At 37.1% G+C, this 22,981-nt stretch overlaps 1 protein-coding gene across 1 annotated transcript in view; it reads left to right on the plus strand.

Moving 5' to 3' along the window:
- Window positions 1-22,981, plus strand: part of COL24A1 (collagen type XXIV alpha 1 chain) — a 173,356-nt gene that overhangs the window by 69,899 nt on the left and 80,476 nt on the right. Inside the window, exons 17-24 of the mRNA XM_059822180.1 lie at window positions 191-244; window positions 2,751-2,795; window positions 7,689-7,742; window positions 7,868-7,912; window positions 8,318-8,371; window positions 9,004-9,057; window positions 10,535-10,588; window positions 20,342-20,395. Coding sequence (XP_059678163.1) covers window positions 191-244; window positions 2,751-2,795; window positions 7,689-7,742; window positions 7,868-7,912; window positions 8,318-8,371; window positions 9,004-9,057; window positions 10,535-10,588; window positions 20,342-20,395 — 414 coding nt within the window. The remainder of the gene's footprint in view (window positions 1-190; window positions 245-2,750; window positions 2,796-7,688; window positions 7,743-7,867; window positions 7,913-8,317; window positions 8,372-9,003; window positions 9,058-10,534; window positions 10,589-20,341; window positions 20,396-22,981) is intronic.

The following is a 22,981-nucleotide window of genomic DNA, read 5'->3' on the forward strand; positions in this document are numbered from 1 at the left end:
TACAAACAAATACCACTATTCTATTCATTTGAACTGTGCAGCTGAAACTTTCTTCTTCTCCCATTCTTCCCTCTCTCTCCCTGAATCCACTTGCTGATGCCCTAATTTCTAATACCTATAGGAACTCAGTATCCAGACCACCCTTTGTGTCTTAGATAATAAAGAACAAGCATTCTCTCTTCTGTTTTAGGGTTTTCCAGGTGACTTTGGAAATAGAGGCCCCCCTGGTCCAGATGGGAATCCTGTAAGTATCAAATTGTATGTTGATTAACATGGTAAAATTTGTAACACTCAATATTAACCCCCCTCCCAAATGGAAAGGAGACTTTTGCCTCGAAAGCAATGTCTTGAAGTCCACAGAAAAATTTTGGACTGTTACTTTTCCATGGAAATTGCTAGGACAGTGCTGTAATAAGCAGTGGTATAAAAAAGAGAGAGTAAAGAACCAGAAGGCTGCTGAGAGAATGCAGTTTCCGCTGCTGCATGTACTGACTACCTTGAGAATCGGATTTCTTGCTGTCCTCATTGCATTACTGAAGAATGTTTTGTCTTCAAAAATTTTTGCATTGGGTATAACATTGCATTGTTTGTTTAAACCATTATTCTAAGATCACCTTAAAATGGGATCCTGCATGCGTGCCAAAACCCTAGCTTTCGTATGCTTATGTATTTGATAGTCGATTTCATCCTTTGAACTGTTACTGAATACAATTATGCTAGTATGTCATTTAGTGTATTGTAATCAGTATGATAACAGCTTTGTGCTTGGCAGCATGTGCAGGCTAAAGTGCTCTTGTGGTATGGTATTCAAACTGTGGCACAGTCACGTCACTTCACTGGCTGCCCTCAAAGGAGCTTTGCTGTCTTGCTGTATTTGTAGGGAAACTCTGGCTGCAGACTCCAAACTCAGGTTTCCTTTGATATGAGAAACCAGTGAAAGGGCTTCAGGCCAGACAAGGGAACAACAAGTGCTGGCCAAAAAGGCAGCTAATTTGAATCTGCTTTTATTGCATGCTCCTTTGGAAACTGCTATCAGTTTGTGTCTAAAGGTTGTTCTTATATGGACCAGAGCCAGCTACTGGGCAGAGATGGTCTCCTTTTTGAAGGCCTGCCCTTTCCTGACACCCATCTTAGAAACTTATTTTAGAAAAGCTTACATGAATTTTGCTGGTGGGTTATTGACGTTTGGTGTCAGCATTTTGGAACGTAGGTAAAAAATTATTTTGCATTTCTGGTCCCTGAGGCAAAGGTCCCCTTGTGGGAATGTCAGGTGATGTCAGTATGGTACCTTTCATCTTGAAAGCCCTCTGAGGGGTTGTGAGTGTCACCAGCTGCTTTGCAAATGATATAAAAAGGTTAGTTCTTCCTTCACCTCCTGGTACTCCCAAGTCTCCCTCCATTCCTGATAAAGCAGATATTGTCTTTCCACAAGGTCTGCAGAACAACAGCACTTTAGTAGAAACAAGCTCAGAAAGCCTGGATCTGAAATGACAGACTTGCACTTTACAAAGAAGCCTGTTCTAACACAAGCATTTGCAAACAAGTTCCTTCTAATCTGCCAAGACAGCTGCTGATCTTGCTGCCTTCTCAGACAGGCAGCAACCCCTCTTACCTCCTCCCCCAAAATTCACCCTGCGGGGCTTGTTCAGGCAAAGGGCCAGAGCTGCAGCTGCAGGGGGCTGCAGTGCTAATGGGATATTTACAGAGCCTGTTTGAGAACTGGCAGTGGAGAGCAGGGGCTGCCTGGGAGGCCTGTGGTGGCAGGAACTTGAAGGGAAGACATTTCTTCCCATGTGCTGACTTGACACTAATGACATCTGTCTCCATGCCTAATTTCTTCTGCTTAACAGAGTAATGCCATCCTTCATTTCCACAATACCCTCTCAATTCTCTGAGGATGTCAGTCTGCCTCGGAGGATGCAGCTAGAGCATTCAACTTCCCCTGTGGTTAGTTTGGAGCAGGTTGGAGAAGGTGCGTAGGCGCCAGAGGAGGGAGGAGAGCATGAAGGTGTCCTCTGTGCCATGCCCAGCAGCCATGCCCTGGTGGACAGCTTCAGAATGGGTTCAGATTTGCTTGCATAAAAATTCCCCTTCACTTTGGGTGCTGATGGGCTGCAGTGAACCCCGTGTTTGATATCCATTGAGTAGCAGGTCCCAGGTGTTGGGACAGCCTGCGTGAAGCATGCTGACCTGGAGGGCTACAATACCCCTTTCACACATGGCAAAGAGACTTGGCAACTGTTTTCTGCGGTGTTCGGAATTTTAGCTTCTGCTGAGTTAAACTTGAGTGCAACAGAGGCAATAGTAGAGCACCACTGAATTTGTTACTTCTACATAAATTACAAATACTGTAGTTTGTATCAAGAAATAATTTTTCATAAAGAGAGTGTAGCCTTTAATTTGCAAAGGTCTTTCTATGAACTGAGCCAGTGCTCTATTTATCTTTCAAAGGAATCTTGTGGTGGTTTTGTTTCCATCCAAAAAAAATTCTTTTTTCTTCTTCCCACTTTAAATATCATGGTAACAAATCTCATATTCCTTGGTAATGCAGGAATGATTTCATGATGCAAATATCTTGAGATCTAATTCCACAATCAGGGATTTTAATAAGCATGTTCCCCTATACAGTGATAAGCTGTCATTCTTCAGGAACTCTCCATAAAAATCCCAACTGACTTGTTTTGCAGATCACTTTTGTTTATCTTACCACTGGGAATTTTTTTAAATGGTAAAATTCTTTTTCTTTGAAGGGAATTGTTGGTGGTGTTGGTCCTCCTGGATTTCCAGGACTAAGAGTGAGTACACTTTTATTACTTACTTTGATATGGCTTCATTAGAGTATTTGTCATGTATGTTTGCGAAATAATAAAAGCAAATATAAGAATCCAGGGATTTAGACAGATTTTGTTTTAGTTAGCCATGACTTTAATTAAAATCACTCTACAAAACTGCTGTCATATTGCTGGTATGGAGTACTTTTGTACTTGGTTTGGATTTGTATGCTTATTTCTGATCTTGTGTGTCTGGGTTTTTTATTTGAAATAACCAAGTTTGCTAGTTTATAGCCCTAAAACCAGCGTTACTTTTTGAAACAGTGCGGTACTTTCAAACATTTTAACATCCACAGCCCTCATTCATTCCTGTATATGCCTACCAAATTCTAAGCAGAATTAATTCCTAAGCAAAATTACTTTATGTTGTACATAGTATCATATTCAATTTTTTTTTTTTTATGTTTTTAGAATAAGTTTTTTATGCTCACTATGGAGTTGCAAGCTGTAGTTGTATAAACACAGTTGTGTCAGGGAAGCTCTGTGACATGAATGAGTCCTACAGGAGGTGGGAAAGACTGGTACTTTCATAGCGTGTAGTCTTACTCCCTTATTTTAAGTAATTTGTGTGTTTACTGATAGAGGACCTGGATTTGATTCTTGATGTTGGCTCAATCAAGGCTGGCTACCCAGCCATGTTCATAGTTCATAACGTGGGAGAAAATAGCATGTTTACACTTGAATCAAGAAAGCAGTGATTGTCTCCAGTGAGGTGTGTTTTTGATATCTGGAGATCTGAAACATTCTTGATAAGTTTGTTAGTTTACACTGATGGTCATCTAACTTTGAAGTATGACAGTTGAGTTCCATTATTATTATCTTTTTAATGATACAGTCATAACAAAAAATATTCCTATAAGTCGTCCCTTGCTGCCTGATTGGGATTGTTATGGCATTGCTATACTGAAGACACACAAGCTTGGTCTAGGAACCTTTTTGGCTTCCAGCCCTTGTCATGCAAACATGACTCATTGTGTTCTTGTCAGTTGACATATTTGAGCCAACTGAACTACTCATGAGACTAGAGGTTGCACTCTTGAGAATTTGCTTTGAATTATAGTTTGCTTTTCTTTCTTATGTGACCATCTTTGGAATTTCATCTCAAGGACTTCGATAATTGTACAAATGTATCTGAGGTTTTTAAAAAAGCTTGCTATATAACTTCTAAAATGTTACTGATTACTTTGACTAAAACTTAGTAAGCAGTTTAGCCCTTCCTAGAATTCATGAGTATAAAAGCTTGTATGGTCAGAGCTCCATTTGCCATGTTGCTAAATCACAGTCACTTACACAGAGAGATGGAGTGTCAATAATTTTTTGTGAAATATAGAAATTATTTTCAATCACCAGTCCAAAGCCTTTGCCACTTGTACATAGCCGAAATATAACCATAATGAGAGCTATTTATTAAAAAAAAAAATTTGGTGGCGTATTTAGATTTTGACCAATCTTATGACCAATAATTGTCTTGCTTGTGAACTCCATTTGAGTGGCCTGCCTTCTCTCGTTTATATGTGGGACTCTTTTGCCCAGTTCCAGCTGTATAAAAAAGCATCAATTATGTGACCATGTGCTCTACATAACTTGTATTCAAAGTAAAGACATGAAAGTAAAGCACAGAAACTGACATTTCCTTCTTCATTATGTACAATTACTAAGCTAACTTCTCTTGTATATAGTTTTTACTTTTGCAATGTGACAATTTGGAACAGGACTTTTACTGGGAGTGTGCTGATATTCACATCTTTTGTTGGAATTAGAGTTTGACTCCCAGAACTGTTGGAAACTTTACATCATCTGCTGCAGGTCCATTTGACTGCAAGGAATTAGGGGTCTTTTATGGAGCAGAGAGCTCCTTTGATCCTTACACTTGTGTGTTTGTAGCTGAGGTGTATGTATATATGCTGAAAAACAGTGACATTTTTGGAGGCAGAAATAATTTTGCAGAGAGGCTTCTGGTCTTAATAGAGTTTAGTGCTTGGGATGACAAACATATGAACAAAAATATGTATGGACAAGTGCTTATGATGTAGAAATGCAGCTCCACAAAGGTAGGGTCATGATACATCCTTCTGACAGCTTATTAGATCTTACGGCTGTATTAGTGTGTTTTTAAAAGTATCTTATTTAGCCAAGACACATTAGCATTGCTGCTCAGGTGTATTTAACTCTCCACAGTTGATAAGACCTTACTTGTATAGTAATATTTTGCAGTTGAAGAAAACGGCCCAGCAACATTTCCTCCAGATTTCTGAACACCCTTTGGAAGTTTCCAAAGCATCAGCAAATCTAGTTTGGGTTTTGAAATAAGATCGGAACATGACTAAAAAGGACTTTGTTATCTAGTGGCATGAGTCTTTTGTGGATACTAACACTGTGTATAGGCATCATCAGTAAAATTTACTATTATTACTATTACTCTGTGTCTCTGAATTACATATTAGTCACTCTGGTTCCCACTTTCCCAGTCAGTAAAATAATTTAAAGAACAGTGCTTTGTTCCAGAGTTTCTTTAGAAGGGACCATTGTGCTCTTTAAATTGTAGCAGAATTTCACCAAGACCCCAGGGGAATTTCAGGTGACCCCAGCATCCCCAAGTACAGCTTATGTGGTGCAGCCCTGTTCCTTGACCACACCTGCTCTCCAAATGGGTTTGTGCACCCTGGCCTCTGTTTTCACATGGCCCTTATTCAGGCAGGCGCTAGTGGTCATCCAAAACTGAGTTAAAAAAAAATAGAGACCTCAATGTTTGCTGTAAAATACTTAGTCAATTATAACACATTATACTGTTACAAGATGCAATATTGAACATGAGATTAAATATATTATTCTGGCAGAAACCAGCAGTGTTAATTCAAGTAGCTTGTCCAGCCCAGCTGTATGCAGTGTCAAGAGCTAATTACATTTTTGTGTTTGTTCATGAGAACAATGGCAAAGTGAGCAGCATCATCATGCTGAGTCCAAGAATTCCCTCCTTCCGTGATTTTTTCAATATACAAAGCTGTTGCCAAGTTCAGAGTTTTGGCTGGCTGAGCAGTCAGTCTCTCAAGATTTGCAAGGCCATGAGTTTTAATAAGATGAAGACTTTCAGAAAATTTACAACTATAGTTATCAGAGCTAGCTTTTCTTTTTACATTTCTTTTCCTTTAAAAAAACCCAGCCTAATACTAGGAAGCATTAGTTTTCCTTTTCTGGTATCTTATCTTTTTGACAGGTAAAAGCAATTTGGTTTTAGTTTCACTTGTCACATAGAAATGGTGGAAAAGGTACGCTTTATGTAGCTGAAGTAATTTTGGGGTTCTATCAGCAAGTTTTAACCAAACTGATAAGCATGTGCTAACATATAGCGAGGCTGTTGTAGATGGAGGATGATTTAAAAAACTGACTTACTAATTCAACCCTTTTCTTACCAGTGAGATAATTTTTCAGTTTTATTTTTGTGTAGTTCCAGTTCATTGCTGTTAATTAGGTCAGCCGATATCTCTGGAGACTGTGGCAGGAGTTTCACCAACCTGAATTTTGTAAAGCTGTTTTGGACCTTCTTCCCATTGCATTTGTAAGCTGAATTTCCCAGTTCAGTATCCCTCTGTGATTTTTTCAGTCAATGCTACTGTTACCATAAGTATGCATTTCAATGTACAGTACCATTAATACAGAAATGCCTTGCTGAACTAGAATATATAGCACACGTAAGAGACAGCAATGTAGACAATTTGTCTTGGCATCAGCTAACATGACAGAATATATCATTTAAGCAGTCATGGACAGCTAAAGCAATATAGAGTGGCAACTTTCCTGGGAGCTTTACCAAGCACTATTAAGACACAGAGTCATCAGTCTTCCTTTTTCTTCAGTGAGGTGTGAGTCTGATCATGGCTGTAGAAGAATGTTTTTGTAACATTGCTGAAAGAGTGTCCAGAGAATAACGAATGTGTGCTGAACTGGAAATCAGTAGGTGTCCATCTCATCTTTTCCATGTCACTCTCAGCAAGTGGCAAAAGATATCTGTATTCATATTTGTTGCTAAATTCTTGGATAGCCACAGAGGTATAACACTGCCTTTTTTTTTTTCCAGAGGTAGAAGAATAGCCAGAAAGTAGATAGACTTTTTCCCTCTGTAATATAGTTTTAGCTATTGCTAAATCATTTCTTATGTTTAGCTCACTGTCTTTCTTTCCTATTATTGCTGTTACTGTGTTGATCTTCTAAGACTCTTAATTTTTTTCATTTCTGGTTCACTTTTCTTTTTCAAGTCATAACACTGTCCATATAAATCCCAGAAAGGAGATATGTAGTAAGGGCTTTGAAGGTAAATGAGAACAGAAAAAGTTAGTATGCCCGTCAGAACTTAGGTTAAGTTTGCACACTTGCTATTTTGGAAGAATCCCATCTCTTTTTTTAAATTTGTAGAAGTCACTGAGAGATGAGAAATCTTAGTAAAAGTCACTTTTTATGGCACTACTCATGGTAGAATAATTCCTTTAAGCCAAATTCAATGCTTACAGAGTAGTGATGTCATGTAACCCTAAGGACAGAGGGAATAGCCACTGAACGTGCAGCTGCAGCACAAAAGAAAGCTTCCTTATTTTGCATTGCCTAATGTACTGCTATCTTCTCTTGAATACATAATCTACAGGAAAAGAGGGAAGTTTGGTTTCATGTGTTTCTGCTGATGTGATTGGGAACTGTAAAGGTGGAGGACTTATAATATGAATACTTTTCCCCCCCAGTAAATTAGCCTGAAAAATATTTTGGTTTTTCTCTGTGATGCAGAAAATGCCATGTTCTGTTACCAGTCTTTAGGTTACTCCATTTCATCAAATGTTTAATGCAGTCACCTTTCTTGCTGTCTCATAGGGAGGCATTGGGCCAGCAGGACCAAGTGGACCATCAGGAATTCCAGGGCCCATGGTATGGTGCTAAATGATTCCACAGCCCGGTGCTTATGCTGCTTTCCAAATTACAGACAAACATTGGATTTTTGTTTTTTGGTTGTTTTGTTTTTTGGGTTTTTTTTTTTTTTTTCATTTTAATAGGGTCTCCCAGGGAGTGTGGGACAGCCTGGAATGAAAGGTGATAAGGTGATTTAAATATTTCCATTAACTTAGAGATATATAGTTCTTTCTGACTCTCTTCATTAAATCTTGAACAAAATAATGTACTTGACAAAGCCTTCCCTTTTTCCTTTTGATTTCTTTTCTCTTCTGAATTTTATTTTTTAAAATTACTTCAGTCTCACAATCTGGTACTTCAGACAAACTTACTTCTGGACAGAGCACTTACTACTGGGCATAACAATATCCAGTGCTGTGTCTATAGGGTTTCCTGGAGGGGGTGCTTCATTGCAACATCTTGCATTGTCATTCAAAGATCTGTGTTAATTTTAAATACTAAATATTAAATTCTTCTTTCTCATTCTCTAATTCTGATAACTACCCTATTTTAAGCCACATACATATGTCTGTATAAAATAATATGTTGTTTAGGGTGAACATGGCCTTGCAGGAGAGCCAGGAGACCAGGGGTACCCAGGAGACAAGGTACTTTATAGTTGCATTAGTTTACAAAATTGTGCGATTTCAGCAACTTTGTCAGGCTTCTGAGTCTCATAAAATGCAACAAATCAGTTGCAGAAAAGTAGAATGCGGTAGTAAAAGTTACTAGATACCAGTAAATTAACATATTTTTAAGAAATGCTGTGCTAATTGAAACTTAGTTATGGAAAGTAGCGAACAAAGCCAAGTAAAGGGCGTGGGCAGAATTCTGACTGCCATGTGTTCAGAGATGCATCAAACAAGAAAAGAATTATGGTATGATCTGAAACCTGCTAAGAAACTGTTGTAAAAGATATTTTTCCCTTGAACCTTGAGGTTCATCTGCAGCTCACCTGGACCAACTGTGGTTAGCAGCAGCACATGGTCTGGCATGCTCCTTTATATCATGAAACTAAGATAAATAAGTATCTTCTTTCCTGTTTGGCTAGTAGATCAGAAGTCACTGAAATAGCACATCCTGTGAGAACTCTTTTGATGAAAGTCAAATGTTAGAAGACACTTCTCATTCCCAGAATTATTTTGAAGCCTGTTTCAGGTGGTGAAGTGTAGCCATCTATTGCTTCCACCATAACACAACAATACATTTTCATTTGTATTTAATAGCTTTCTTTTTTCAGGGTGCTCTTGGTTTACCAGGACCACCAGGGATCAGAGGAAAGCCAGGACCCCCAGTAAGTTTAGACATTGGTTTTTGCTCTCAATATATCACTATATGTTGTTTTATTTGATACTTCTTTGTATCTTATATTCACACTGCATGTAATCCTCTAGAAGCTACCTAATTCAAAATGCACAAAGAATAAGGTCTAAGCTGCTTTTATTTCTAGTGACTGGTTAGTGAGTGAGTCAGATGCTAACATGTGAGATTTGATTAGAGAGATCAGTGTATCTGTCAGAATTTAGTACGGGAGTGCTTAGAATGTTAGGTATTCTGTGACAGTCACTTTGTGAGGGAATAGACATGTCGGTAATGTTTGAAACAAATCCAATGATAGCTATGGGAGCTGCCAAGATGACCATTTGGGCTAGCTGGATTTGGAGAGAGTGTGGGAAATCTCATTAATAACGGCCAGTAATTTCTCACAGTGATGGGAGTAGTCATGAATTCCAGTATTTACTGATTTTTAGCAACTTAAAGCGCAGTGCTGCCACTTCTGCTGGGTTTATAAATGTTGAGGCAGAAAAGGCATTGCGCAAGGTTACCTTGCTTTTTCCTTACCTGTTTTTAGCACTGTTATCTGCCTCTTTTCGGTGTATAATTAAAGGCTGCCAATACTTAACGCTGTTAAAGAATTAATCACTCCAGTCTCAATTTTCTTATATGCAATCAAGTCACTATCTGATAAACCTACTTAGACCTCATGAATGTCATAGGCATATGAATTAGTCCATTCCTGAACAGTTGTGGATTTTAAGCACAAATGGAATGTGACCAACTTCTTGACTTATGTTAAATTAAGATCTGAGACCTCAGTCCTGCAAGTAATATAATGTTTAACTTTGTAGAATATATTTACAATAAAATAATTTATGTTAAAAATTTAAAAATGTTTTCCAGGTCAGGCTTTAATTTTGCTCAAGGAACACCTAGTTATGGCAGCAGCAAACTTTTAAAAATGTGGAAGAACAGGTATAATTTAGAGAAATATTTTGGTCAGTGTTTAGACGTGTCAGTATTTGTATATGATGGAGTCACTATAACATGGGGATAGGACCTAATTTTACTATTATTAATCACAAAAATGCCATTTCTTTGGCCATGATTAGATACTTAAACTATATAGGTAAGTATGTAAACCAATATCCCTAACAGTTACTTCCTGGACTTTTAAATAACATGTAGTTTTTATTGTGAAAACAGCTATATATTTCAAGGTTTTTTATATGACTGTTTGGACCATCCCCAAACTCCCAGTTTTATTTGTCTAAAGCTAATTTGCATTTTTTGTTGTGACTTCAAAGAGATATGAAGAAGAATTAGACTTAATTGAATCCAAAGACAGGCAGTTATAAAATTTCCTATTTAGCGAAAAAGTAATCTCAACACTTTTGTTGGCTTTCTTTTTGGTAAATGTTTTTAAAATCTTCATAACAATCTTTTGTTAAAAAAATAAATTATCCTCAAAAATCTGTTTGGATTTTTTTAAGGGGAAAATTGGAGATCCTGGAACCCATGGACCATTGGGTCCTCCAGGACCTGAGGTAAGAAATTGCTTGATAAAGGTAAATTGAATATCATTTAGTTCTAAATTACATAAATCAGAGATAATGGGTTTCCTTCACAAAAGATCGTTGTCTTAGTTGAATTAGAAAATACTTTTTATTCCCTTATATCCGATGAATTCATTCTCCTCCATAAAGTGCAAAAGATTTTAGCTCATAATTTTTTAATGAAAAATATTAATATACAAGATCTTTGAATACAAAGTAGTTCCTTATTTGCCTATGTGATTAGGGTTTGCTCCCTTTTGAATCCAGGTGTTATGGATTACACCTTGAATGAGGCTCATGTGATTTGTCAGGCACACTTCCATTCATGAATTCTACAGCATGTTTATAAATGGGATTTTCCAAGCCTCGTTGCATATTTATCTATTACAAAATAACTTAATTTGCAAGGAATGCAAAGGATAAACACTAGTTACATAGGAAGCATTGTCAAGCACTTGAATCTAGCAGTGCAGTTGCCTGAAAACTGTATAGTATTATGAAGTCTACACAGAAACTAAGTCAATCTCTGAATTGTTCCATTTCAGTGCTTTTTGGCATTTATGGACATGTGGACTGTACAGGAAAGACATACACACATATATTTGCTGGAGAGTTGAAAGCAAAAAAATGCAGGTTTTTCTTTTTAATCAGCCTCCTCCAATGTATTTTTTTTTTTTTTTTAAACATATCTGGAAGATACATATTGGCAATGATGGTTGTTCTGGCCTTACAAGATACAATAACTCTAGGAGCATATCTCCTCAAACCAAGGCTCTATATTCCTACCTTTTTTAAGAGGGAGTCCAAGGCCTCTGATCCTCAAAGGACAAATTACTGGGTTTTATTACTTTGTTGTTATAGCTCCTCTAAATCCTAAAGAACACACTTTCGTACTGGAGATGAGCCCTCATTGAGAGAAAACTCACTGGGCAATGTGTTGTAGCAACACAAGATGGTCTTTTCAGAATAAGCCAATATGTTTTAGTTAGTGGGGAGAGAGACTATTTTCATATCCTTCAGTTAGAATGAAAAAGGCACAAAGCCAGTGCATGCTGCCCACAGCTGCCTCCCTCTGTGGCTCAGGATTTTAGATTTTGTGAGCCTCTTCATTGTTAGCAAAAGAGATCCTTGCATCATCTCTTCTCTTTGTATAGCTTCCAGCAAGGGAGACCTGTGGCAGGTTAATATCAAATTGTTGGTCTTGAAGCCTGTGTCCTGAAGACCCTGGCGCCTATCCTGGTAGTCCTTCATAGTTCCTTATTCCAATCCAGGCATGCTATTCCTTTGGGCCTGTGGAGAAATTCATCATTCAGGGCTAGTACCGCAGGGCCGATATGGATGGGAAAGCTTCCTGTCTGAAAAGCTCAGCATTTACTTTTGCTCAGGGGTGCAGAATTACTTCAGCCATTAAAAGGCAAATAAAGTGCTTTATGTCAAATAATTAAAGCTTGAGTGTCCAGGTATTTTTCTTTGAATAATTGTCTGCAAAATGTCAGGTTTAAAACTAAAAAGCAATGTTTCTCTTAACTATAGTCATGCAAGACAGATCCAAATAAGGTAAAAGAAGTTTTGCCTTCTTTTACGTCATAAAAACATGGTCACCATATGGCAAAATAGCAGAAATAGAATGGGGAGGTAGGACAGCAGTATACCAGGATCTTGAACAAATTGGAAATTCTAGAAGTTCTGTAATAAAAGGAATTAAAAAAAACCAGCTTAAAACTGAAGATTGTATCTTACTCTCCCTGTTACTTTGTCTTATAAACAATAAGCTAGTTGTTGCCAGAAGCTATTTAGACACAACTGGATATCTGAAGTATGAGCAAATAGTGCAGATTTTCCTACAAGAAAAGCCTACTGAGGTATACCTAATCATGTCTCTTCTTCCAAAAACAGACAGCTAGCAGGTCAGACAGGACTTTTTTCCTTGTTACTATTTCATTATCTGAATGGTCAGACTTCCCGCGACGACATGCAGAAAACAGACATTACATCCTATACTACATGTTCCCCTTGATGTTTCTGGAAGAAGCAGAATGTGATGAATTAGTGTCTTCCAAGGGGAGTACTTTGAATTTGGTATGGACATGACAACCCCTATCATATGCCTTTTAGGAAAGATTTTATTTTAAAAAAGGGCTATGTTGTGATTTGTTGGGCATTGCTGTGAGCAGGAGGAACAAGGCTATGTCTGCCCAGCAGCAGAACCTGTCAGATCCTACTTCAAACTATGTCTCTGCCCTCTTTTCCATCACTAAGAAAGTGGGATTTATAAATGTGCCCTGTTCTTATGTTCAAGCTTGTTTTGGGTACACGTGAAATAAGAAACTGGGGATCCTTTGGTCTCTCCAGTTACACATTTGAGTATGTATTTAATTTCCAGGATAAAGAATAAGCAGTCATATCCCTAGTTTTCTTCCTGTGGAAACTGCTGCAGATGAGGCACTACAGCTACAGTCTATAGTTACCTCTGCACACAACAGTGGGAGCAGGCCTGGCAGGCTTCATTCATCCTCACAGGTTTTTGGCTTTTTATATGCAGGTCAGCAGTGAATTGCTTCCTAAATCTTCCCTCTGCAGCTGTGCAGCCTAGGTGCACCAGATGAGAGTTGAAATAAGCCACCCAGTTATAGCTAGGCTGCATTTGAGAACTGCTGCGATGATGGGCCCGAGCGAGTAGAGGGAGGGACAGAGGTCTCTTGCTCACATTCTGGGCAGCTGGACAAGGATTGGCTGCCAAGTGCATTTTTTTTTCAATGCAGAAGTCCTGCAGTGTAAAGCCAAATTCTCTTCTGGGTATGCTGCCGCAGAGCCAGGGTCTGTCGTGTGCCTGAATGCATGCTGCTCACAAAGCACTAGATATCTTTAGTGAGCGCTTTATGGTGCATATTCTTCATCAGTTTACACATTTTCCTGTTTTGTCGTGTATCTAAAAATGAACAGCCAAAATTTCAACTTTCTAGAGAGCTTTCTTTTATTGGTATGACAACTGGAAAGTTCTGGTCTGACTGTTTTAACCCACAATGCCTGTGTTTACTGTGTACGATGACGAATGTAATACTTAATGTGAATGAAATTAGACAAGGTTTTAACAGGCTTCCACATGTATTCAGAATATTTTATAGTTAAATTTTGCTCTACGAATCACATTTAATTATGCCCCAAGAATGAGGGTGATAGTTTCCTTCAGATGTGCTCTGAGTATTATAAATGGTTTCATCTGGAGCAGAGGGAGCGTTAGTCATTATCTTCAATAGAACTTTTTTCATCTGTGCAGTATTTTGATCTGAAGTCCTTAGCTTATTCTTTTCGGAAGGTACTCATATGGGATTCAGCTGGTATGTTTCATGCTCAAGGCAATAGCACTACAAAGGAAAAGGATACATTCATATAGTAGTAAACAGTCAAAAAGGCATGTGTTTTGTAAGTGAATCACTGGCTGCTTTGAGTTGTTCATTTTTAAAAAAGTTTGTTTTTAATGCATGTTTTATCTTATCACATGATGTTTTGAGGTGCATGAGTGCAGTGATAACATAGCCTCATGTTTCAATATTACATCAAATAACTTGCGTGCAAATGACTTGAGGGAAATATAGAAATAAAGACAATTTTATAGCTGAATTAATTGCATGTTCTGGCATACATCTGAAGAACTGTTGTTGTAGAATTGCTTATACTTTCTGCTTGCCTTTGCACAGAATCTTTAACTGATCCTTTCCTAATTTTTTTTTACATAAGTATGTCTTTCTGATCTTTTTTCAAGAAATATGTATTAATTTTGCAGAAATGTTCAATTTACCTTGACTTTTTAATAATTTTGAACAATGCTTGTTAATGTGACCCTCCTGTGTTTTTTATTTTCTTCAGAGTGATTACGATAGTTCAGTCTGTGCCTGTTAGGTCCTACTCTGTTTCCACAGATCTTCATAGGTACTTTGCATAGAATTTGTCATATTCGAGATTTTCCTTTCTCAGGCAGAGCTGTGGTGACATTTCACTAGAAAAGAAGGGACATGCAGATAAACAAAACTTAATTTGTGTTGCTTTACCAGGGCATTATTTGACTCCTAACATTCTGAATCTGCCTGGAGTAAGGCAAGCTAATATTTAAATATTTTTTATTTTATTTTAAACACCTGCACTGCTTTGGCTCTTGGGTGGTTTTGGTATTGATCTTAGAAGAAACAGTAGTCTTGCAAATAAATTTGAAATTTTTGCCTTACTTTTTTTGGTCTGGCCTTAGTCTAGATGCGGTCTGATCTGTATGGGCACACAGTTGCTAGCAGCATAGAAGCAACATACAGTGAAACAATCCTCCTGCAAGAGAGCAGAGTTCCTCTTGCATGAGGATTATTTTACTGACTATTAGTTAGTAGTGTCTTTTCTAAGGTTTAAAGTTAGGAATACTTGATTTTCAAAATACACAGAGTTGTTCCTGATGACTTTCCTCTGTACTCAGGCTTTGTCTAACCCCACTGTTACTTATATCGTTAGAATCATGCCTGAAAGAAGACCTGTTCCTCGGACTTCAGTCATTTAACTGTTATTGGAGGACTTGTAACACAAAAATGAGCCTGAATATTTTAAAATAAATACATAATCTGGTATTTCTGTCCCTTATGAAATGCCCACAATTGATGCTTGTTTTCTCCGTAAGTCAGAACAAAATTTTAAAATACACATCTCTCTGCTTAGCATTGTTTTATGTATTGGAAAGTTCCACAAAAGTAGCTGTTTATGTTGAATGACTGGCTTGATTTTTGAGACTTGTGAAAGTAATTGACCAGGTGGCTAAGGTCTCCTTGAGCTGTGATTGCCCAACAGACCACTTCTTCTGTGGTGCACCTTGTGGGTTGACTACTGGAAGTCTTCAGGGCAGATAGGGAGATGGTTAAACAGAGTTCAGTAGCAAGTGTAGCTCTAACCAAACTGTGCCAAGCTCCCTCTGGAAATCCTCTCTGGTCCTCAGAGTGGCTCTGTACTGAAGTTCTTACCAAAGCTCTTAATTTTTCATTATAGATTTACGGAATGCTTCAAGACTTGGTTCTTAACATGTTGATTGGTGACCGGTGCTGCTGTGCTGGTCAGTCAGGTGAATCACCAGCCTCCTTCTTGGCCATCAAGCAGCCAAGCAGGTCTGTGAAGGAAGTGTTTTGAAGGTTTGATGTAGGGCCTTGCTTATGCTATAAAGTAGACTACACAAGATTACTACTTGTTGTAAATACAATTATTCTAATATGTGTTGCATATAATATGTAGATGCACTAGATGGCTTTAAAGGATGATGCAACACATTTGGAAAACTGGTGACATTGTCTCTCACAAGAAAATCAATCACTAGTGTTTTGGTGAGCATGGCTGAACAGCTCTGCCATGTGCAAGTAGACAAAAGCACAAAGCAACATCAGCATCGTTTTACTGACATCTTAGCAACAGTAAATTGCAAACCTTTCCTATATTTTATGCTGTAATCCATGATTGCCCTTTTTTATGTTCTCTGACAAATTGCAATTGTACAGTTGTAATTTGTAATGTTAGATTCCTTCCTCCACCCTTTCCAAAATCACAATTGAAGGTTTGTAGGAAAAAATTAAAGTTTTCTCTCCACCCTTTAAAAATGCTGGCATGAAACTTTGGCTAGATTAGCACACACAGAAGAAAGCTCATTTCAAATCTTTTTTTCTTACTCTTTTCCTCTTTGTGCTTGGCACATTATTGACACGGTCACACAGCTATACAAATGGCAAAAAGCAAAGTCCTGTAACTGTGTGAATACTGATATTTCTAAAATTGTGTAGAGAAAAAGATAGATCTTTTCAAATTGAATTGTATCTCTGCACAGTGTGTCCTTTCAGAAGAATAATAAACATTTCTTATTTGACAATACAAAATCACAGCTCATTTTCTCAGTTTAGAGAGATTGTAGTTTTATGCAGAAATCTTCCTTTTGTAATTTGATGATAATTAGTAATAAAGGTCTAATAACGTACCTTGTTAAAGTTCAGTAGCTGTATCCACTCAGTATTGATTCTGAAAATTCATTCTAAATTCTCTTTCAAATGAAACACAGCATGTAATTGAATGAAATAATATTGGAGCAGGGAAATTTGGCAACTGAAGGGACTATCACAGCCCCTGGAGAGGTTTTTGCTCTGTGGTGCCCTTCCACCAGCACTTACGTCCCAATCCCATTGAGGGCTGCTGAGGAGCTAGAGGGCATAAGGATCGGTGACTAATAGCAATGCTGGCAAATGTGTGGAAACAGCTTGGAGTGAGTGGGATTCTGCAGATGTAAGAGAATTCCTACTGGAAATGGAGTGTAATTTCCAAATATTTCTGATATTCTGCTTTCATGTTAGCAGCCACACAGGAAAACAAAGAAAACAAAAGCACCAGCTTTTGCAGATCCCTCATCTCTGAGGCACCAACTTCAGTACAAAAAGACATGCTTAGACATAGTAACAGTCTGATCATCTCTGCATTTTTATGTTAATTAAAGATTATATAGATAAATGACAGCAATAAATACATTAATTTTATATTTAAATGTATTCAGTACAAAAGAAACACTTTCACAGCAAGGTTAAAGCACATTTGTGTTGAGATAGCTTGTACTTGTTTTTTCTGACACCACCACTAGTTTGATTAAACAGCGTGAACTCTGAAGTGCTTTGCCTGCAAAAGGCCACATCTGCAGCAAGATTTTAAAATAATTTGTAATGTACCAGCTGCCAGTATTCTGGCTGATTGGAAGATAAGACTCTACACTTTGCATTTCCTTAGTAGAAGTCATAATGTTGAGTGATGTTTTGTTCCAAATAGTCTCTGCTGAAAATTACGTTGCAGCTAGAAACTATGCATTCATCTCCTGGCCTTTCACTTAACGGAAGAATAACGAATTTTTAATGTGGAGTAGCTTCTTAGGGAGCTGGCTGCTGAACAACTCTTGGCAAATTCAGAGATAGGTAGAAACGTATACTACTTCCTACTCAGAATCTGAATGGCAAACACCAATGCTGAGGTGTTTTAAGAACTCCTTCTGGTTCATTCATTTTCTGGAATTGTCTTAAGTGGCTATCTGTGTCATGGATTATTACAGTTATCTCATGGATTATTAAAGTGAGAACATCTTGGAAATAGTGTTCCAATACTGCTACAGCATCTGCATTTCCTTGGTGGAAGAAAAGGCTAAATCCACAATTAATGCAAAGACAAAAATAATGACGATTTTAAACTTTTAAGTGCATTGCTAGTGTTGATGCTCTCAGGCCAGTAGCCCGCTCGCATTGTAAGACTTTGCCTGGAAAGGTTTCCAAATGTCATGATCGTTCTGTGATAGTGCTTGTCAACACTTACATCTCATAGTTCTTACTGAATTCCTTCTAGAAGTATTTATGCAAATAAATAAATAAAGTAGATGTATTTCCTCATAAAAATATAAGAATATAAAATAAGAATATACATTTTTCTTGACAGATTGTTTTCTGGAATGTTTATTGCCATGAGGGAAATTGTCTCTGGTCAGCATTTAGCAGTTGTTCACACATTAGGAAGTTGAAGATTTACAGATGTACAAAACAACACACCCTTTTTTAACTGTTTAATGTCTGTAAATAAGCAAATTTAAAATTAAGAAAGTGTGAGTTAGCAACTTCCAAAGAATTGACCTAACTCTTCAGTATATTTTAGTAGATAAGTGTGGTCAGGATTTTTAAAAAAAACTCTTATGAACTGTATAGAAATCTAGGCTGATATAAGTGAGTACTTCAGGTATCAGTCTGCCTGCCTTGGTCACATGTGAATAATATGCTATGTGCCACCTAGAGGCATGTTGGAGTTGTTGCACAGCTCTACTAGTTACTGCTTTATGGCAAAAAGAAATTACTACCGTCATGTTTTGTGAAATGCTGTGTGTTAGGGTTGTTCCACTTATTCTGAAAACTCAGATCAGTTCTTTTTTACTCTTTAGTGGTTTGCTTTAGTACTCATGAACATTCAAGTGCTAAAACTGATTTGATTTTTTTTTAGAGAAATCATAATTCTTTTTCATATTTTGTTTTATACATTTATTTTTTATTTAATATATAAACACACCTAAAAATATTTTCATCCCATCTAAATCTCTACTTATAAGTCTCTCTACATCCTGTTAAGAACAGGTTATAGAAAGCAAACAGAAGAAACCCGTACAAGTAAGAACAGTGATGCCCTAAATACTTTTTAAATTTTATTATAAAGTGGTAGTTGAGGGTGAAATAATATTTTCTTTTAAAATTCTTGCTTTAGTATGATTTCTCTTTACCTTTCTGGTAAGGTTTTTTTTGTGATTAATGTCAGCTAATTATGAATAATTATTAGAAATTGTTGTTACCTGTATTAGAAGCTCAGCTGTTCTGGAATAATAGAGTATGGTTAAGTATTATCCACCTAGTGAGGCAATTTTTTCTTTTAATACCTCTTTCCTGCTTAGAGAATCTAAAAAGTGACTCTTGAAGCTTTAATGATGACATGTATTAGCCTGCATTAGTATGGAAAAGTGACAGAGAGAATTTCATGCTGGAAGTTCTTTATTAGATTTTCTTTAAATTGTTCTGAAAGTGTATGATGCTTTCATTTCCATTACTGGAAACACATATATGCAAAAAGTGATATCTATAATTTTTAATCTGCAATGATTTTCTGTTAAGGAAGAAGGAAATCCATTTTTACTAGTGTTAGGCAATGGATGTGCACAGATATATTAATAAATATTTTACTCAGAGGAAGAACTTTCCAGTGGCAGTCATCTTATTTTCAGATAGGCAAGATTTCATGAAATTTAAGTTTATAAAAATAACAAAATCAAATACTATCTTGGCAGGTGACAGAGTGAGCCTTGTGCTAACTAAAGAGTCAATTACCAATGCTTTACTTTTTCCTACAAATATAAAGATTACCTTTCTTCACTGGATGTTTATTAAATTTAACTCGCTACTGTATTGCATAAGGGTTAGCTGCATTGTTCTTGTTTCCTTAAAATACACTCATTCCTTACAAAGCAATCTAGTTGTAGCACTGGATTCCTCTGACGCAGAGGCATCCTCATGGTGTCCCACTGACCAGATGGTTTGGCTTGATAATTTTAGTCGATTCATTTCCTTTGCATATTCATTTTTTCTTTACCAACAGCTGGACCTACACCACACACTATTTCACAAAGGCTTATTCTGAATAATGCCACACGCTGGTGACCTTCAGTTACTGCCAGCCAGACCTGGATTAGCACCTGCCGATTTGGAGGCAAAAGGCTTTCTACCCTTTTCTTAATCTTACTGTGATCTTGTCCTTAAAGTGCAGCCAAGGATTAAAGGGCTTCAACTGCTCTCTAAGCTTTTTTTTTTTTATAAATAGTTGAATTCATGAGTACAGGACCTGGTGCTGGCTGCTTTGTGGGGTTTTCTTATGCATCAAGACCAATCCAGTGGTTTAATTTCAAATGTTGCTTAGTGGATAAAAAGTCTTATGCTAAGAGAAATGACAACCATACTGACATCTGCTAAATTGAGTTTAATGAAAGCTGCCTAAAATCTGTCACTTACACAAGTCCTCTCAAGGAAACAAAGGATTTTGATGTTTTGGGGATGGTAGAACAAATTTATTTCTTTTTTCTGTGATTCAGGTGTGTTAAATGAATGAACAGAATCAAAACAAGTACGTTGGAAACATTTCTACTCTGTAAATAATTTGTCTGTATGATTTCTTTAGGGTTTTCCAGGAGATATTGGTGTACCTGGATTAAATGGCCCTGAAGGTCCTAAGGTAAGACTATATGAAAACTTACTCATCACAACAATAAACAGTATAAATCTCTGTGGAAAATCTCTGAGAGGTGGACACTGGCATTCTGAGAAGATAATCTTACTGTCAAAATACAGGTACTTTGCCTCAGGTATTTATATGAAGGTGTTAATCTAATGTTTAATGCTGTCCACACAGTCATGAGGGTAATTACTGTGTCAGATGGAAGCATGTAATGGCAAGATAAGTGCAAGGAAATTTGGAGAGAAAACTATGTAGCTAGAAAGTAGCATATATTTCACCTATATTTAAATAAAATGCATGCCAAATGCATGCAGATTTCTATAGTCTCACCTGAGTAATATAGATTTTATTTTTTTTTAAACAAATTTAGAAAGAAATGGTAGCTAAAGATACGGAAAAATGGGTAAAATTTGCATGCCAGATTAAATAATGGATAAAATAGGATACATGATAATAATAATGGATAAAACTTATCTATGAAAAAATGACTGTGCCAGATTAACTTAGCCTCTCTTCTTTAGTAGACTAATATTTTAGACCAAGCTTAGGCAATAATTCACATGTATAGAGTTTTCAATGAAGCTTTGGATAAAAACAGGTTATGGGAAATTTTTGTTTAAAATGGAAAAGGTAGAGACTACTACAAAAAGTGCAGGTGGGTCAGAAATTAACCCAAAGGAAGATGATTGAATATCTAAAGATTGACTACTTGTTGAAAGGCAAGTACCAATTTTCTCACTCACCAGCCTTGGAACTATTCTTACATTGTATTTTCTTTGATAAGTAGGCATAAGTATGATGGAATGAAATTTGTATATGAAACAAAGTTGATCATCTTTAGATGATCTTAAAAACTGCACTTTGTATTAATTCATCCCGCTTCTGTTACTTCTGACTGATGCATGCAAGGACTGAAACAATAAATCCTGCTGTAAACTTAGAGCTTTGCACCTGGGAAGAGGGAAAGACACTGCCAGATCTCTCCGAAATAAAAGCACAATGAAGTGGTTAGAAATTAAGTGAAATTCTAGAACACGTGAGGCAAGGTGTTTCATTAATGCCACTGCACAAAGCACAAGAAGACTTTATCTAAGTAGTACACCCAGTTCTGAGCATTAGTATTCCAGAAGGACTCAATCAAGTAGGACTAGATGCAAAAAAGAGTACTTGAATGACTGGATTCTGAGAGGCAGTTTATTTATCGTACCAAAATGAAGGGCCTTTTTGAGCTTTGTACGTAAACCAGAGAGCAGAAATTGATGAGGTAAAAAAACTGTGCAAGACCAACAAAACCATTTGTACAAGGACAAAACATGCAAGTTGTACATGAATAAACAGAGTTTACATGATTTCCCATCAACAGAGTTGTGAAATTCTATAGAAGACTACTCAAAAAACACATAGGACAGAGAGCAGTAAATAGTTTAAAGATATAGTTTTATTTGTACCTGGAAGATTGTAACAATCCCTCCATGCCAAAATTAATCATCCTTGAGAACATCTCAAATAATCCAGTTGCCAAGCCATAGCCAATCTTTTCCACATCTCATATCTTTCAACTGTGCCAAGAGCCTTGTCCCAGATAGCTCAGACATGAATTTAATGGGAAGGCTGAGAAATCATTATCTGATGCAGCAAACTGGTGAGAAGTTAAAATACATTTCCACAAACAGGTGTGGACTTTTTCTTTAGTTCTGATTTATTGCTTTGCTAACTTGTTTGTATGTATAATGTTAGCAGACTTAATGAATGAGATTTATCTGACCATTGCAGTGGCAGTTGCTCCTGTGTTTGTGAATTACCCAGGCACTTAAAAAAAACATTTGGTGCAAGAGTGTGCCTCAGGTCTAGGGAAAATAGGAAAAGAGAAATACAACAGTTCTTGAACTGATCAGATGTGATCCTCCAAGCTGATACATGAATGATGTAACTGAGATCTAATCCCTGCTGCCCAGTTTCTTCAGTAAGTGAGATCATATTCCAAATTATATCCTAAGTGTTAAATTGGATGGTTTTGTTAGAATTGGATTGATGTTTAATATACACATTACTGATTATTACTTTTTCACAGATTCCAGAAAAAAATTACTAAAAGGTAGCTTACAAAGTTTAAGACTGTATTCCTTTGATACAGAAATTACGTAGCTGAACAAGATTCAGTGGTCTCCAGCACATTTGGTCTTAGAGACCAAAAGCTTAGACAGCCTGCTCTAATCAGGGAGAATTAATGGCTTACATTTGAGAAGGAAGATTACCAAACTGGAAAAATTCTTACACTGCTCCTAGTACCAAGGGAGAAGGGCTGAATAACACTGGAAATGTTTGGCTTTCGGGATTCCCAGCTGTCTTGTGTTGACTGCAGTTTTAAAAAATTTCCTCCAGTTTTATTTTTAGAAAACTGTTCTCACTGTGCTGCTCTTTTCCTCATGTTTTTGTTTATGCTTCCTCAGAAGTAATACCCATTTTAAAAGCCAAGAAAGCAGGGTAAGCTTTATTTTTTAGCAACTGGTCTGGGAGAAATTCAGCCTGTTGGTGGAAAGTTTAAGCTCTGTGAGTGTGATCAGCCATCTCTAAATACCAGTA

This window comes from Gavia stellata, chromosome 10 (assembly GCF_030936135.1).
Source record: "Gavia stellata isolate bGavSte3 chromosome 10, bGavSte3.hap2, whole genome shotgun sequence".
NCBI lineage: Eukaryota > Metazoa > Chordata > Aves > Gaviiformes > Gaviidae > Gavia > Gavia stellata.